Source organism: Chenopodium quinoa, unplaced genomic scaffold (genome assembly GCF_001683475.1).
Source record: "Chenopodium quinoa cultivar QQ74 unplaced genomic scaffold, ASM168347v1, whole genome shotgun sequence".
Lineage (NCBI taxonomy): Eukaryota > Viridiplantae > Streptophyta > Magnoliopsida > Caryophyllales > Amaranthaceae > Chenopodium > Chenopodium quinoa.
The window spans coordinates 5,947,171-5,963,123 of record NW_018743920.1 but is presented as its reverse complement, the minus strand read 5'-3'; the positions used below and the strand labels follow the sequence as shown (position 1 = coordinate 5,963,123).

The following is a 15,953-nucleotide window of genomic DNA, read 5'->3' as shown; positions in this document are numbered from 1 at the left end:
ATAGAGTAAAACCTAGTCCTTTGTTGAGAAAAACGGTATATATTGGGCGTGACCGAAGATGAAAAAGACCGCAATCTAGACAAGCAACAAAAGTGAGGTATCAATCATATCACAAAACCAACTACGCAAGTACCAGTAGTAGATTCCATGACCAACTTTCTGTTTACAAAGAAAGCAATACCCATATTTAATTGCCTCAGCAAAAAGAAGCTGAGCAGGGAGAATCAGTGACAAAGATAGGATCTTATATTTATTAGTATCTCTATATGCTCAATTGCTCATACATGTAGATAGTATAGTAGTTTGGATAGGAAAATCAAGAATGGGGAGCTTCCTTATACAGAGTATAATCCTAAAGAAGGGATCAGGCCATGCTTCGTGATCTAGGTTCACTTGGTTCAACCCATGACAAGGTCTACTAAAGCTGCAACTTTTAAAATGTTGTCTCAAGCACAATCTAAGCCAACATGCCATGCCATCGGCCTTGTCAAAACTATTCGCTGAAGACAAATGTCCCACCCTTATTTTAATTTGTTATGCTATGTTGTGTTTGATCGGGTCTTGTAGTATCTTATCATTTAAACAAGATGTAGTAAAGAGCTCTAGCAATGATTTGCACTCTAACAACCATATTATAAGTCGATAACTTATTGTGCTATACTCACCTTATGCCTAACCAATAATAAAAACATTTTAGTGTCGTAGCTAAGGTCATAATAATGTGTTATCTAACACCGCAAGTCCATTGATTGAAGCATCTAATCAATAATCACTGCAATAAGTGTATAAATCACATTAAATTGCTCTTTAATTCTGTAGTTTGCTTTCAAATCTAAAGGATTAGATCCAATAAGTCAATACCAATAACCAATACACCATCCTTATTGTGAGATTGTGAGTGTCATAATCTAACTTTTATTTTTGTTGAATTTGATTTGATAAGCCACTCCCTAAAAAGCCCCATTCTACAAAATTTTCTTTTTAATTTGTTGAAATCAATTGGTAAAATACCTTTTTTATTTTTATTTTTTTTTGTTAATTATGTTATTGCACTATTTTTTTCTTAGATTTGTATTAGTTTATATATTTTAAAATTTTAAAATTTGAGTCCAAAATGATTTCCTGCAATAGATAGGATGGAGAAATTAAAATTTAGACGTGTTTGTAAAAAATAAAAAAAAATATAAAAAATAAAAAAAAAAAATATAAAAAAAAAATCTAACTACAAGTATATGAGTTCCAATTGTGGTAAGATTGTAAGACTTAGAGAATAATTGAAGGATAAGTGAGGTTGATTTTTGTTTAGTCCTCTTGGAAAAATGAGAGATATAAACATAGTCCAAATTTTTATAAAATAAAATAAAATAAATTTAGTCTAAATTGGAGCATACATAAGAACACTTGGAATGGAATGTAAGATGAGAATGAAGAGGGATGACGTGTGTCGGTGAGAAGCTTCTGCAGCACAACAAAACAAAGGTACAACATTGTTTGTTTCTTGTATTTATTCCTGATTTACCCTCAGCAAGCGGCATTTTCTCAGGTCCTTTATTCATAATAATAGCGACAGTTATCCCCACCAAATATGGCTTTTTCCGTGATTATTATTAAATTAATCAGAGTAATTAACACTCTCACTCTATTACACACAACACACACTCTCAAAGTCTGAAACTGTACATTAATCCATTAGTACGGCATTTTCCCAACCAAAATTCACTCTTCTTCTACAGTTTCCAGTTGACGGTCTTAACACCCAATTCAATTCTATATTTTCCAATTTAAGAAACTAAATCAATTTAGGGTTCTTCTTCCTTTTTCTGTCTGAATCTAATCTTCTTTTCATAATTCCTTACGTTACACTAAGTTCATCCCCCATTACACTCTTCTCTTAAATCCTCAAACATACATAAAATCCTCCAAAATGTGTTTCATTTTTTGCCATTGATGTAATTCATTTGTTCAAACCAGGATGATGATGATGATGATGCAAAAGCAACAGAATTTATTATTTCTGTGGTTAGCATTGTTGGGTTTTTGTTTGAGCTCTGTGGTTTGGTGTGTGACTGATCCAAATGATCTGAGAATTTTGAATAATTTCAGAAAAGGTCTGCAAAATCCACAGCTCCTTCAATGGCCAAAGGATGGTGATGATCCATGTGGCTCCAAATGGAAACATGTGTTTTGTTCGGGTAATCGGGTCACTCAAATTCAAGTTCAGAATTTGGGTCTTAAGGGTACTCTTCCTGCTGAATTCAACCAGCTTTCTAAAATGTCCAATTTGGGTCTTCAAAGGAACCAATTTCATGGGAAATTGCCAACTTTTAATGGGTTGTCAGACTTGGAATTTGCATACTTGGATTTCAACAATTTTGATGAAATTCCTTCTGATTTCTTTGAGGGTCTCACTAGTGTCAGGGTTTTAGAATTAGATAATAACCCTCTTAATGCAACAAAAGGCTGGTCATTGCCTCCTAATGTGGCTCAATTAACCAACTTGGTTAATTTTTCATTGACTAATTGTAATTTGGTTGGTCCATTGCCTCAATTTCTTGGTTCATTGCCTTCTCTTAGTGCTTTGAGGCTTTCATATAATAAGCTCTCCGGAGTTATTCCCATGAGTTTTAACAATTCCATGTTGCAGATTCTATGGTTGAATGATCAGGAAGGTGGAGGAATGAGTGGGCCTATTGATGTCATTGCTTCAATGACTTATCTTACTCAACTTTGGCTTCATGGGAATCACTTCACTGGAGTAATTCCAGAGGGTATTGGTAGTTTAATCTCACTAAAAGATGTTGATCTCAATGGGAATCAGCTAGTCGGTCGAATCCCTCAAAGTTTGGCTTCAATGGAGTTGGAGAGGCTGGATTTGAATAACAATATGTTAATGGGTCCTATTCCCAAGTTCAACTCTGGTAATGTTTCTTATGACTCGAATTCGTTTTGTCAATCAACACCTGGACTACTATGTGCACCAAATGTGAATGCTCTTTTAGATTTTCTTGCTGGTATCAATTATCCTGTTTCTCTTGCTTCTCAATGGTCTGGTAATGATCCTTGTAAAGGGCCTTGGTTAGGTGTCACTTGCAATTCTGATTCTGAGATTGTTGCTCTTAATTTGCCTAATCGAAATCTTAGTGGCACTCTTAGTCCTTCTGTTGCTACCTTGGATTCGTTGAGTCAAATTAGGTTGGCAAGAAACCATCTCACTGGTCAAATTCCTGCCAACATTACTCAGTTAAAATCTTTGACATTGTTAGATGTCTCCCAAAACAATTTCAAACCTCCATTGCCAAAATTCAATGCTGGTGTTCAGGTAGATATTGATGGAAATCCTTCTCTTGTTTCTAACCATAGCGGGAAATCACCTCCTCCTGTTGCTCATCCACCACCCCTTAGCAGTCCACCAGTGGTTGAATCCCCTTTACCAACTCCATCCCCTGGCTCATCTCGAGGAAGTGTGAGAGCACCTGCACCTGAAAAGAAACATTTTGCTGGTGTTTCCTCGAAGCAGAGTTCAAGTGCTTCCTCGAAAGAAAATACCAAACCTCAAAAATCAAAAAGAGTTGCCTTCATTATTGTAGTTGCTGCTATTGCTGCTGCTATTGTGGTCATTCTTATTTTGATCCTGTTTTATGTATTCTGTTGTAAGAAGAACAATGCTACTGTTGAGGCACCTTGTTCTGTGGTTGTTCATCCAAAGGACCCATATGATCCAGACAATATGGTCAAGGTTGCAGTCTCAAGTAACAACACTGGAAGCTTATTTACCAAAACTGGTAGTAGTTCTGGGAGTAGAAACAGCAGCCCAATGGAAAATTCTAATTCTCATGTAATAGAATCTGGAAATTTGGTTATTTCAGTTCAGGTTCTTCGTAAAGTGACCAATGATTTTGCCCCGGAAAATCAACTTGGTCGTGGTGGGTTTGGAGTAGTTTACAAGGGAGAACTTGAAGATGGGACTATAATAGCAGTTAAGAGAATGGAGGCTGGGGTGATTAACAGCAAACAATTGGATGAATTTCAGGCTGAAATTGCAGTCTTGTCTAAGGTTAGGCATCGCCATTTAGTGTCTCTCTTTGGTTACTCCACGGAAGGCAATGAAAGGCTTTTGGTTTATGAGTACATGCCTCATGGGGCTCTAAGCAGGCATCTGTTCCATTGGAAAAATATCAATTTGGAACCTTTGTCTTGGAAAAGGAGGCTTGTTATTGCTTTGGATGTTGCTAGAGTGATGGAATATCTTCACACCTTAGCACATCAAAGCTTCATACACCGTGACCTCAAATCTTCCAACATTCTCTTGGATGACGAGTTTAGGGCGAAAGTTTCTGACTTTGGGTTGGTGAAACTTGCTCCTGATAGAGATAAATCTGTTGCAACCAGACTTGCTGGAACTTTTGGGTACCTTGCTCCTGAATATGCTGGTATGTTGCATTCATTGTATGAATTGTCTTAAATTATCATTTCAATACAAACCATTTTTTCTTTTTATTTTACCAACATTATTTGCAACACAGTAATGACATTTGTAGAGTCTTAAAGGTGCAGTAGTATGTTATTTTGCATAAATTATGTCATCATTCTTCAGTAAAAACTGTTGCACATATACTCAAGTTTTCACAAAATTTCTGCAATATGATTGGTTCTCTGTTGGTATTGTTTGGACATTAGCACTTGTTGTATTTGCTCATTGCATAATGCAATTCTGTGGGTAAAATACACATTATTTGCAGAAACATTGCTTCTGTGGATGTATAGTTGTAGCTGACGTTAAAATCATTTGTTGTATCTGTTTGCTTATAATGTTTATTAGAATCTTCTCTGGTCTTATGTCAATTCAACTATGAATGTTGCTGGATGACTTTTTGAATCATACCTATTATTTAACCTTGAGAAATTTTACTAACTTTTTTGCTTGTCATTTCCAACCCAGTGACAGGGAAGGTTTCAACTAAAGTGGATGTCTTCAGCTTTGGGGTAGTACTAATGGAACTATTAACTGGATTAATGGCACTTGATGAGGAACGTTCTGAAGAGAGCCGGTATTTAGCTGAGTGGTTTTGGAGAATAAAATCAAACCAAGACACATTAATGGCTGCAATTGATCCAGCTCTGGACATCAAAGAAGATGCTTTCGAGAGCATAAGCATAATAGCTGATCTTGCAGGGCACTGCACTGCAAGAGACCCGAACCATCGGCCAGATATGGGGCATGCTGTGAGTGTGCTTGCACCACTAGTTGACAAATGGAAGCCATTTGATGAAGATATTGAGGATTATTCAGGTATTGATTACAATCTGCCACTGAGAGAGATGTTAAAGGGATGGCAAAATGAAGCAGATAAAAGCAAGGGGAATAGCAGTGCAAGCATGGATGATAGCAGGGGAAGTATACCTGCTAGGCCTACTGGATTTGCAGACTCTTTCACTTCAGCGGATGCCCGATAAGTTTAAATTTTAGAGAAAATCCTTTATATATCAGGCAATTAAGTTTTCTCCATTAAATTATTTGGAAGTTTCTCCTCTCTTTGGAGTAGTATCGCAATCTGACACATTTAGGCGTTCAGAATTTTTGTGCTTTTATCTTCTTTTTTTTGGTGGCTGATTAAAATTTTTGTTTTTCTTAGTGTGTACATCTGCAAGAAACCCCCCTCGGATATGGTAGTAATATATCACAGTCCTGTGATTCATTGTCTGTACAAATTAATAATAATAGTAATACTATAATTTTGTGGTTTTTCTTTACCTTTGGTTTATTTTTCTATGGAGCCTGTTTTCATTAGAATTACCCAGAGTGAATTGCATGATGTTATACTGTTTATATTCAATGATGGGTTGATACTTGATAGAAACAATCAAACAATCTACTCTATATTCATATACTCATACATACGAAGTATAAGTATTATTTATAAGAAAATTCTTGTGAATAATCCCAAATACTGGGTCTTATCATAAGCGCATAAACTCATAATGGGTTATTTTGATATAATCTAAAGCTTTAGTTTAGCTCATATACTCATATAGTCCATTTTCACAAATTCCAGGAGTCTACGAAATGGGGTTTAGCAGCGCCACTCCAACTCAATTCCAACTCCAATTACAACTCCAACAACACCAACACCAACACCAACACCCGCCAATTCCGCCTTCAAATTCAACCCACAGTCTGACTGGAAAGCATAACAACAACATCATCAACATCTCTCTTAGGCAATCCCACAAACAGGTTGACCCCATTATTCCATGGACTACTTCCATTGCTCGCCATTCCAAAAATGGCAACCTTTCTGCAGCATTCAATGAATTCAATCGAATGCGATTTTCTGGTATTTGCCCAAATCATATTACTTTCATCACTCTTCTCTCTGCCATTGCGCATAACCCTTCTCAAGCAAAACACTTTCCTCTTCCAATTCATGCTTATGTTCGAAAATTGGGCCTTAATAGCCTTAACGTCAAGGTGGGTACTGCCCTTGTTGATATGTACTCTAAATGTGGCTTTGTTCATTTCGCAAGACTCTGTTTTGATGAGATTTTTGATAAAAATTCTCTGTCTTGGAATACTATGATTGATGGCTATATGAAGAATGGTAAGCTTGATGATGCACTCCAACTGTTCGATGAAATGCCTGTTAAAGACGCTGTTTCTTGGACCGTGTTAATTGGTGGCTTTGTGAAGAAGGGTCTTGATGACAAGGCTTTGGACTGCTTCTATCAGATGCTACTTTCTGGGGTCGACCCAGATTATGTAACCATTATTGCCGTACTTTCTGCGTGTGCTAATTTAGGCGCGCTTACTTTAGGGTTGTGGATTCATAGGTTTGTCATGGGGAAGGAGTTTAAGGATAACATTCGTCTTTGTAACACTTTGATAGAGATGTATTCACGATGTGGCCGTGTAGATTTTGCTCGTGAAGTTTTTGACAATATGCCAACTCGTATTTTGGTGTCATGGAACACAATGCTAGGTGGATTTGCTGCCAATGGCCATGCTGAAGAGGCATTAAAGTTTTTTGATAAGATGCAGAGAGAAGGATTCAAGCCTGATGGAGTAAGCTTCACCGGTGCTCTTACTGCTTGCAGTCACGCTGGTCTTGTAGATCAAGGGCTCAACTACTTTGATGACATGCAAAGAGTTTACAATCTTTCTCCTCGAATTGAACATTATGGTTGCTTAGTTGATCTCTACAGCCGGGCAGGGAGGCTAGAGGATGCGTTGAATGTCATAAAAAATATGCCAATGAAGCCTAATGAAGTGGTCTTAGGATCATTATTGGCAGCATGTAGAGATTGTGGGGACATTGGCTTAGCAGAGGTGGTCATGAAATATTTAGTTGAGCTGGATCCAAGCTCTGATTCAAACTATGTGATGCTTGCAAATATGTATGCTGCTGTTGGAAGTTGGGAGGGTGCAAACAAGGTTCGAAGAAAAATGAAAACTCGTGGGATACAAAAGAGACCCGGAGTAAGCTCAATTGAAATAGAGGGTAGTATTCATGAATTCATGGCCAGTAACAAGTCTCATTCTGAGACAGATTCTATCTATGAAATTCTAAAGCTTCTGTCATATGAACTCGAGAATTATGGATATGTTCGAGAAGCTTCAATACCAGAATTATAAGGTGATCTCAACTCCAATACAAGGATTATTCCATAAATTCTTGCATTAGTTTGACACATCATTTTATAAAATCCAGATTGTATTGTTAACGTGCTTTTAGTTTTGGATAAGCTTATACTTATTTTCCAACGTACTCTTTAGCATTTGAGCATGTCTAGCAAATTTTTCACACCAAAAATAATTACGTACACAGCAACGAAAATTGTCTATTCTATCAACTACCTTCCTAGTTACATTAATAGCAAAACAGCATAGATGTAGTAAATAATCACACTAATCTTGTAGCGTCCAATGTTTACCTCTGACTGTTATCTCATATTTTCCATGGATTTTGCAGGCTCCAAGGAATGCCCTCCATAAACCAGCATCAGGCTCCATCTCCATACTCTCAACAATCCCTTTGGCTTGTTCAATTCTCCCCGCTCTACCCAACATATCAACCATACAAGTACAATGTTCCTTGCTTGGCCTCAACTCAAACCTCTTAACCATCATCTCAAAATATTCCTCCCCCTTCTCTACCCTTCCTCCATGACTGCATGCCGTAAGCACTGTGGTAAAGATCGCCCCATCAGGCTGAACACCAGAATCCAACATCCTATCAAACAACCAAAAGACCTCATCAGAGTTCCCATGCATTCCGTAAGCACCCATCATGGCACACCAAGTAATCAAGTTTCTTTCAGGCATTTTATCAAACACCTTACGCCCAGACTGCAAGTCGCCGCATTTACCATACATTGTGATCAAGGCATTGCAATGAGCAAGATCGAAACTGAACCCATGTACCAATACAAAACTGTGGAGTCGGCGGCCAAGTCTTAGAGAAGAAAGGGCGGCGACGGATTTAAGAACAGCGGGAAGGGTGTTGAGGTCAATTGATTTGCGTAATTGAAGCATTTGATGGAAAGAAGCGAGAGAAAGATGGAATTGGTTGGTGGAAGAGTAACCCCTGATAATGGTGTTGTAGAGAAAGGTGGATTTACGGTTTGTAAAAGAGAAGATAAGCTGAGCATCGGACATTTGAGAACAAGCGGAGTATGAAGAGACGAGTTTTGCTCGAATGAAGTCATTGTAACAAAAGCCGAGTTTGATTGTTTGGGAATGGAGTATTCCGAGTTTATGGAGGTTCTTGGTGTTGCAACATTGTTCCAGAAGCGAAGCGTAGGAAGGGATGTCTCGAGGAAGACCCATTTCTTCCTTTGCTGCAGCTATTGCCTTTCTCAATTGCTATTGCTAATCTTTCTTTGTATATTCCCGCCAAATTACCGATTATGTTAGGTACTCCGTACCCCTGCTGAGACTAATTTTTGTTTTTGTACTCTCACGTTCATTAATAAATCACCTTATACTAAGTAACATTTTATAGACTATTCAAAAAAATAAAAAAGTAAAATTTTGTAGTAAGAAACCTGTCTCTTAAATGATCAATATTTCTCCCATTAAAAAAAAAAAATCATCAATATTTCTATTTTGTTAAGTGAAAAAATTTATAAAATTACTTTAATCTTAAAACTTATAAGTATGGGTACAAGTCGGTCAAAAAAATCTAATTAATATCAAGTAGAAAAGGGTAAAATTTAAAGGTCATGTGCTCATCGAAATTATATAGTGTGCAATGTGCGAGATATTATTATTGATCAATTTCCTAGAAATTACGTGTGATGAATTTGGCAAGAAACTCCTAAGTAAGCAATTTTGTGAGGGGAAACTGCAATATAAATTGAAGTCCATATGTAGGAATTACATGACGAGCTTTGGTTGTAGGCTTGTAGCTTAGATGATAATATGATATGATCATACATACTCACATAGATAAGTAATACAAGTACTAGTTAGTTAGGTGTGGTGCAGCTTACAAATATTAAATGTAGAAATATCATGTGGTTCAATCCAATAAGGAAAATGTCAACTTCAATGTCACTTGAAAGGCTATGTTAGCTGTACAAATATGACGTAATAATTAAAAGATGTTAATACAGTATTACTTCACTTGATTGTGACACTCACACTGGCCTGGATCAGAATTTTAATTATTAGAGATTCCTCCAACAAATTAAACCTTTCAAAATTTCTACGTCCATTTGATACCTGCAGTCCAGTTCACTACTTCACTCAAAACTCCTTTTTTTTATTATTCATTTCATATCACCTTTCCTATTCCATGCAACACTACTACTTTTCTTCTTCCTTTACGTTTTTTCCACTTAATTTAACATTAAGCCATGCATCATAGCCAAATTTTCAATATTTAAACTCGAGTGGTTTTTTTTTTTTTTTTTTTTTTGGGAGAGATTTAAAACTCAAGCGTCATCCTTGTCAAAAAAAGGGAAATTATATGGAATGAAGTTTAATATAATATGTTGCTATATATTAATCATAATATAATTGCATTTCATACAAACGAACATTACAAGGATACTAAAACAAAATTATCTGAAAATTTCTATTGTTATACATTGAAAAAGACAAATTAAAGCATTAACCAAGAAAGGAAGAAAATTAGTAGACAAAAAGTGGACATGGCACAAACAAAACATCCTGGTCCGATCCTTAGTTACTAGAGGAGTATATATATATATATATAATACTATTTTCAAGTGCAAAAACCAAAATGTAGAAGATTGATGATGTTTAGGTCCCTTAGAAAGAAGATGATGATCATGGACTGTTCCTGGGCCTTCTTTGAGGACTACCTAATTGGTGGTGTATTGGGTCAGGTCCAGCAGGGACAGTCCTCAATTCACCATAGTTGGGCCTTTGTTGGGCTTTAGATACGTCCATCAGAAACTGCACTCAAAAACAATTAACACATAAATAATCAACCTTGCAAGTTGCATGCAAATTAATTCTTTACTAATTTAGTTTTGGGAGAAGAATATTTTGGTAATGTGATAAATAGTACGTGTGATACAAGTAGTAGCTTAGGCAGTGACCTTTCTGTTAGGAAGATGAAGATCAAGGCGAGCGTCAACAGCCATTTGAGCAAAGTTGCATTCATTTCCGGGTGTACAATCTGCATTATTGCAAACAAACACATTTTTTTTAGAAGCATATCATTTATACTAATGTATTCTTCATAAGTATATGTTTTACTTTATATAATTGCAAAACAAATTAAAGAAACTTATATATATTTAACAAACAAGAGAGAGAGATACCAAGAGCAAAAGCGGAAGGCAAGTCGATGAGGAAAAGGCCAGAAATTAGAAACAAATTGAGAACAATAGTAGTGGTAGTAGTAGCCATCTTTGTTTTCAAAAACTTTCAGAAAACGAAAACGGAGAAAATGAGCTTAACTAATTAGTTAGGTTGGATGGTAAGGTTAACTTTGCCTCCAACATTCAATATATATATAGGGAGGGAGGGTGATGTGGGGTGGGATTCTATTAGGGCTAGCTATTAATACCAAGGTAATGTTTGGTTAAGAACGAAAGTAAATTCACATTCATTTGGAATTCGTGGGAATTAAATTTTAAATTATTTATTTTAAATTTGTGAGATTTTATAAAAGTTGTTTGGTTTGTACTGTGGGAAGTAACTTTTTATAGAAATTTCTATTTATCTAGATGGAACTAAGTAATTGTATTCCTATATTTTGTGGAAAATAAAAAATTTCTAACAATTAATTAAACACGGAGTACAACAAGGTTAATATAAACGGGTAAGTAGTAGCCCTAGTAGGTGTTTCATACATCGTATAATGATTGTATAGTGAAGCCATATCTAAATTCTGATATACTTAAGAAATTTTTATTTTACAAAAAAAATGAAAAATGAAATTGATAAAATGAGTGGGTTGAGTAGTGAAAGAGTGGAGTAATTTTACAAAAAGAAGGGATATGTGATAGGAGTACCTGATTCTGCATCTGCATGCAATTAACTCTATATCTAGATTGATATTTATACGTCACCGTACGGTCACTGACCGTAGCCGTCATACCTGTTTTGAAATCTATCTCGCTCTTTCCTCGATTCTCGTTTAATAATATCTGTGTTGAACAGCTGGAGATCGACAATCTAGCTAGATTACATACATACCAAACGTACTCGTTCAATTCTACTTAGGCTGTAAATTTAAGAATATTCTATCGCCCCTAAACTAAACACCCCCTATTAATCTACTACTCCGAAGTTCACATTTATGTAAATTTATATGGGATGCAAATGTATTTGAGTGTCTCTAGTCCGATCTTGAAGCATGCACGTTATCGTTGTCAACATACGTGAAACAAAGGTATCCAAACCCCAACATTTAACTAAACTATAAGTTAATGAATCGTATATATGATAGAGAAGGTATTGAGTGCAGACTATCGCACGCAAATTTGGTGTGGCAGACTTGACTGATATATTTTACTTTAGTTGATATGTTTCATTTGTTGGCTGATATGATTTTTGTGTTGACTAATATATTCCTTTTGTTGGTTGATATGTTCATTTTATTGGCAGGTATCAGACATCAATTGGCTGATATGTTTCTTTAGTTGGCTGATATCTTTATTTTGCTGACTGATATGTATATTTTAATTGTTGGCTTATATGTTTCATTTTATTGGCTGATACATTTATTTTGTTGGCTTACCTATTGTTTTTGTTTGCTGATTTCATCCTTTTGTTGGCTGATATGCTTTATTTGTTGGTTGATATATTCCTTCTGTTAGTTGATAAGTACATTTTATTGGCTGATATATTCCTCTTGTTGGCTGACATGCATCTTTTGTTGGCTGATATATTCCTTTTGTTGGCTGAACGTTTTTATTAATGTCTGATATGTCCCTAATGTTGACTGAAATCAGACATCAATTGACTAATATGTTCATTTTAATGGCTAATATGATTAATGACATACATATATACTTTCATTTCTTTCTCTCTTTCCTCTTTCCCCATCTTCCTCTCTTTCTTTCTCTTGTTTCAATGAACTGGGTTCATTTCATTTGCTCACCTCCTTTCTTCTCCAACTTCTCAAATCAGGCACAAATCCCACGCCACCCCACCGCACCCACCAACCACCGAATCCACCCACTGAACCCACCCATCGAACCTTCCTCTCTTTCTTTCTCAAATCATCCCCAAATCCCACGCGACCCCATCGAACCCGCCACACCCACCAACCACCGAACACACCCACCGAACCCACCGCAAATCACCAACCACCAAGTTGCCGCCATTCAAGCCTATGCAAATCGAAACCCTTGTCTTTTGTTTTTTTTGGGGATTTATTTGTTTTAATTTGTGATTTGTTTTTATTTTGGGAATTTCGTTTTTTGTTAGTATTATTTGGGGATGTAAATTTGGATTGTGGTTCCATGTGTTTGATTTTGCAAGTGGTGGAAGGCTATCGATGCTGTTACCACTGCCTTCTTCGCCGCATAAACTATTGAGTGCTGACTGCCACACCCAATAGTTAGAGTATATGATAAGTTAACGAATATGCTTTCCTTAAATTTTAGGTGAAGACTAAAAGAGCATGTGGTAAAGTAAAATGAAAATGTAGTGTAAAATCTCAACAAAACTAAGGTTATTTTATTTTGCAAATTTGCTATCCATTGTTTTGATCATATGTATTAGAATAATAACGTACTAGTAAATTATTTTGTATTCTTCAAAAAAAATTGCATTTATATCCTTATTTAGCCACGTAAATCTTATAAAAAATATTAGGCTATCAAATCAAATTCATGGCCTATTATATAGCCTTTATATGGGCATGATCTTGGCCTAATTTGTAGCTTTGATATAGGCATATATCTCTAAACATCTTACAGTATGCTCCTAAACTCAAATTTTGATTTAAGTGAATGTCCTAAATTAGGTGCGGGCTTAAAATAAGAACGTGGTCACGTGAGTTGAAGTGCATGTTGATACATACTCCGCATCATAAACCACATAATGGTGGGCAACTATTTAGGTAGATGAAAAGTACTAGTAGAGTTATGAGAGGAGATGACATCAGCAAATGATGAGGGTTTAGGAGATGGCAGAAAGAAGTTGAAAAGATTTGATAAAATAGTTGGAGTTGGGCTTTAGTGATTGACTCTCTGTTTGTTCAGGGTAACTCAGATCCTCTGCTTAGCTTCTACATTAAGACTTTTCCTGAATCTTTCTCCTTTTGGTGCCCATATATATTATTATTCACCATTATACTCACTGTTTTTTATGACGTTCGACGCCTTGCTTACCTTTTTTCTTTCTTAATTTGTCGTTTCATATCAATTCCCTTTCAATTTTTGGATTATGGCCAACTTTTACTACTCCTGCCATTATTTTAGTCATAGTTTGCTTATTCGAAAGCACTTGGATTATTGAGTAAGAAAAATATACATTAATAAAGTTTTAAGTATATAAATAGATTTATGGACAATCTTAATGGAATAGAGGGAGTACAATTATAGTATATGCTTAAGCATTGGATTTAGTAATATAGCCAAATAGCATACTTTGTATTATTTAAGGTGCGACATACGGCGATTATATGTAGTGATAAGGTGCTGATTAACGATAACTTCAATTTGATTACTAAAATAGCAATAGTTTTAATTTATTTTTTGAATTAGTTAGGGTTCTAAGTGAAGTTTACAAATGAAAAAAAAAAAGTGTTGTTAAAGGTTGTGTATAAAAAATGTACTCATGTGAAGGATACTAAGGGGGTGTTTAGTATGACTAATGGAAATGGAGTGGAAAATAAACAAATAAGTGGGAGGAAAATAATCATTTAACTCTTACATTTCCATTTGTTTGGTTTAATCATGGAAAAGAATCACTTAAACCTATCTTCCTTTATTTTTGTTTGAGGAGAGTAAGGGTTATTGTTATATTAGGTTTTAGAGAGGTAACAAATGGGTGGAAAGCATTACCTTTAGGTAATGGTAATTATTACCCAAACATTCCAAACTTACACTTGATAACGGTATTGGTTTCTTTGAATCCGTTTCCAATAAAAAAAAAACACTCCAACCAAACATTCTCTAATTGTGTGCAAAAGTTTGTAAGGGTAGCTAAGAGAAATAAAAGTGTTACAAAAATCATTATGTTTAAATTCAAAACAAACTTGTATGTAAACATTATAATTTTGTGACGAAAAGAGGTATCCTTGTAATTTATCCTATAGAAATAGAATATTTGGCATTTAATTAAAAAAAAAAAAAAAAAAAAAAAAAAAAAAAAAAAAAAAAAAAAAACATTGAGTAATAAACTCATGAATAGGTTGACTAGTTACATAAGGTGAGAACCTATTTTTGGCGGAGGATTTACAGCTGAAAATATTACGCAATTGAAATTAAAGATGGTAGTGATTAAATATGGATGATGGGATGAGTTTGAATCATTGGTGTTGATAGTGGCAATGGAATTGATATTAATGGAGTAACAAAGAGACTAAGCTTGAAAAAAAAAAAGGCAACTGATTGATGTGGCGTCATTGGCATGGCGTCATGCACGAACTCATTACACTCAAGAAATTAAACACTTTGATGTAAACGAAAAAAGGGCTAAACATCTATCTACGGAGTGTTAAAATATCTTCTAAATATACTACTAACAAACAACCTTACTAACCTTGCTAAACAGGCATTACTAATTTACTAACAGAAAATTGTAATATCTGGCTATGCTAATCATATTTATACTGGGCTCCTATATAACCAAGGGATGCCATTTCTTAATAAAAATTTGAAGGTTTGTGGCACTCTGTTTGCATTATTTTTGTGCACATGTCCCTTACCCAAGCCTATCACATTTTCCTAAATGCGAAGTATATGATTTATAAAAAGGTAATTCATATTCAATTTTGTGTTTAAGAACACTCTTTCCATCTTAAAAAATAAAAAAAATAAAATAAAAGAGAGATTACTTTGGGATAGAACGAATGAGTATTATCAAATTGGGAGAGATTATATATTCACTGAACTTGAGATTTGATAATTTTAGCTTTAATTTCAACCAAGATTTAAATATTATTTCCCAAAAAAAAAATAAAAAAAATAAAAATAAAAAAAAAAACACTAAGAATTGATTTATTAATTTCAAAAAATTCCGTTGCCGGGACTTGAACCCGGGTCTCTCGGGTGAGAGCCGAGTATCCTGACCAACTAGACTACAACGGATTACTAATTTCTAATATACTAATATATTAATTAATATTATACTACGTAATTGGAGGAAATAGATAAAATTTTCAAAGCTTAGGAGATGAAAAAGAAGTGTGATGGGTTAAGCCAGCCCATGAGCAATCGACAGTCATATTTGAAAATATGGGCCGATTTGGCTATTAACACCATGTATTGGTTTATAGAAACTCAAGTAGGCTGCCCAAATAAAG

At 35.2% G+C, this 15,953-nt stretch overlaps 3 protein-coding genes and 1 non-coding gene across 4 annotated transcripts; 2 read left to right on the top strand and 2 right to left on the bottom strand.

Moving 5' to 3' along the window:
* The first annotated feature begins 1,330 nt into the window (after window positions 1–1,330).
* Window positions 1,331–5,751, top strand: LOC110688157 (receptor protein kinase TMK1-like). The gene is made up of 2 exons (XM_021864861.1): window positions 1,331–4,430; window positions 4,940–5,751. Exons 1-2 carry the CDS (start codon window positions 1,973–1,975, stop codon window positions 5,452–5,454), a joined length of 2,973 nt encoding a protein of 990 aa, XP_021720553.1. The 5' UTR covers window positions 1,331–1,972; the 3' UTR covers window positions 5,455–5,751.
* A 93-nt stretch (window positions 5,752–5,844) lies between these two features.
* Window positions 5,845–8,077, top strand: LOC110688158 (pentatricopeptide repeat-containing protein At1g05750, chloroplastic-like). Its single transcript, XM_021864862.1, has 2 exons — window positions 5,845–7,631; window positions 7,968–8,077. Exon 1 carries the CDS (start codon window positions 6,065–6,067, stop codon window positions 7,628–7,630), a length of 1,566 nt encoding a protein of 521 aa, XP_021720554.1. The 5' UTR covers window positions 5,845–6,064; the 3' UTR covers window position 7,631; window positions 7,968–8,077.
* Window positions 7,904–8,824, bottom strand: LOC110688567 (putative pentatricopeptide repeat-containing protein At3g11460, mitochondrial). The gene has a single exon (XM_021865336.1). The coding sequence runs from the start codon at window positions 8,822–8,824 to the stop codon at window positions 7,904–7,906; it is 921 nt and encodes a 306-aa protein (XP_021721028.1).
* Window positions 8,825–15,665: 6,841 nt separating this feature from the next.
* TRNAE-CUC lies at window positions 15,666–15,738 on the bottom strand. Its single transcript has one exon. It is a non-coding gene; the product is annotated as a tRNA-Glu (tRNA).
* Between the last annotated feature and the right edge of the window lie 215 nt (window positions 15,739–15,953).

Excerpts from the sequence above, each read along its gene's own strand:
- LOC110688157 (XM_021864861.1), top strand. The coding sequence starts at position 1,973 with ATGATGATGATGATGATGCAAAAGCAACAGAATTTATTATTTCTGTGG. Across the intron at positions 4,431-4,939 it reads CCTTGCTCCTGAATATGCTG|TGACAGGGAAGGTTTCAACT; the intron begins GTATGTTGCATT and ends TTTCCAACCCAG.
- LOC110688158 (XM_021864862.1), top strand. The coding sequence starts at position 6,065 with ATGGGGTTTAGCAGCGCCACTCCAACTCAATTCCAACTCCAATTACAA.
- LOC110688567 (XM_021865336.1), bottom strand. The coding sequence starts at position 8,824 with ATGGGTCTTCCTCGAGACATCCCTTCCTACGCTTCGCTTCTGGAACAA.